Source organism: Diuraphis noxia, unplaced genomic scaffold, assembly GCF_037042655.1.
Source record: "Diuraphis noxia isolate RWA-SAM2 unplaced genomic scaffold, SU_Dnox_SAM2 contig0005, whole genome shotgun sequence".
Taxonomy (NCBI): Eukaryota; Metazoa; Arthropoda; class Insecta; order Hemiptera; family Aphididae; genus Diuraphis; species Diuraphis noxia.
Window position 1 is genome coordinate 27,164,160 of NW_028301715.1, and position 1,742 is coordinate 27,165,901.

The 1,742-nt window shown below is 36.8% G+C and overlaps 1 protein-coding gene across 1 annotated transcript; it reads left to right on the forward strand.

Moving 5' to 3' along the window:
- Positions 1-285: 285 nt before the first annotated feature.
- Positions 286-940, forward strand: LOC107163162 (uncharacterized). The gene has a single exon (XM_015510429.2). It carries the CDS (start codon positions 462-464, stop codon positions 864-866), a length of 405 nt encoding a protein of 134 aa, XP_015365915.1. The 5' UTR covers positions 286-461; the 3' UTR covers positions 867-940.
- The last annotated feature ends 802 nt before the right edge of the window (positions 941-1,742 follow it).

Below are 1,742 nucleotides of genomic sequence, written 5' to 3' on the forward strand. Positions count from 1 at the left end.
AACAATTAAGAAATTGAAACTTTATGTCGCACATTTCTAGAATGAATTGCTGTTGAACAATGTCACATACTCACATCCACAGAACGTATAGTAATCACGCGGAGGATTGGACACAGAGATAATTACAGCGTAACGGGACTTTTGTGACACACTGTACGACGGAAGTCAAACAAAATAATTTTGTCATGTTGATTCGACCGCCCATCACACAACCCTACCACGATGAGACCCGACCAATTTAACGACGCCACGATCGCAAACCCGACAGCCGTTAGGCTATAAAAACGAAACTTAACCGATCGGAACTGTAGTGTCAGGCCATCAACTATTAACGCGCAAACATTGACCGGATCAACTTCGTCGTCGTTGAGGAACAGATTCCGAAGTAACAGACATCGCAGTACCGCATATTAGGTACCAGACTCGATTTCCTCCGAAAAAACAACAACAGCAAAGCAGAAATGTTTCTGTCCTACACCGTCGTGCCCGTGTTCGTTTTCACCATACTTTTGAACTTCAACTACGTGTACTCCGACGAAGATATTATTTTTAACTCATGTAAAGAATGCTTGGAATCGGAGTGCCACACAACTAATCATGGACCGTGCATCAAACAGGCTCACTCATCGAATTTCCGGTGTGTCACGTGTACAAAGAACGAAGATGGACACGGTTTGTTCTACACCTATAATCTATGTGAAAAAGGATGCCATGGAATCAGTGAAATTTGCACCTGCAGCGCCTATTGTTACTTATGCGCCACACAAGAAGACGTCGCTAATTTAAAGATATCGACGTGCACCATACCCAAAAAGATGTTGGATGATTCGTGTAGGTTAGTCGATTACGAAATACCCGAAGAATGAAACCCAGCCACCATCATCATGATATTATTTAATATTAATATTAATTACATTATATTATATTTTTTCAACTATAATTTTTGTTCTCAGAAAAATTACCCCTACTTCCCACGTCACCAATTAAAAAAACAAAATACAAAAATTCTTTAAGTTATTGTTATGCAGTATTCTATATGAATAAAAAATGATATGGGGACTAATTATTTTGTGGTATATTTTGTATCAACAAAAAATTATTCGATTTTTGTGAATCAAAACGAAATTGACTCTAGTTAGCAACATTATCACAAGGCGTATAAAATTTAAATAAAATAATAAGATTGATACCGTAGGTTATTGTTATCTGATTCCACTATAATGGCCAGAGCCCAACTTAGGGGGGTAGGGAGGGGCTGCAGCCCCAGGCCTCGATATTATATTTGGGGCCCCGAGCCTTTGTTGATATTTAATTATTAGAGTGGCATTTTGAAATAATTGTATGATTTTACTGGTTACGTAGTTTCATTAGTCACGTAGGTATCGTAATGGAATTTATAATTATTCTCTAATCGATAAAATAAGCTGATAAGTTTTAAGATAAAGTTGGTCAAAAGCACTTTATATCGTTATGATTACAATTTATGTACCGATACTTCTTTATTTATATTCATATTTTTAATTTCATCGTTTTATTTTTATTAATTGTAATTAAATAATTAAGGTACGTAAGTACGTTTTCCTTACATCGTCTGGACCTTGCGGTAAGTCGACGCTAAACGCGGCATTTGAACGCCGCGTCAAAACGGTTTTACAAACAGCGTCTAAACGTCGCGACCGTTCCAAATTTTTTACAAATATTCAATCGAAAATAACCAAAACCAAAATTCTGGTCAGCTTTTT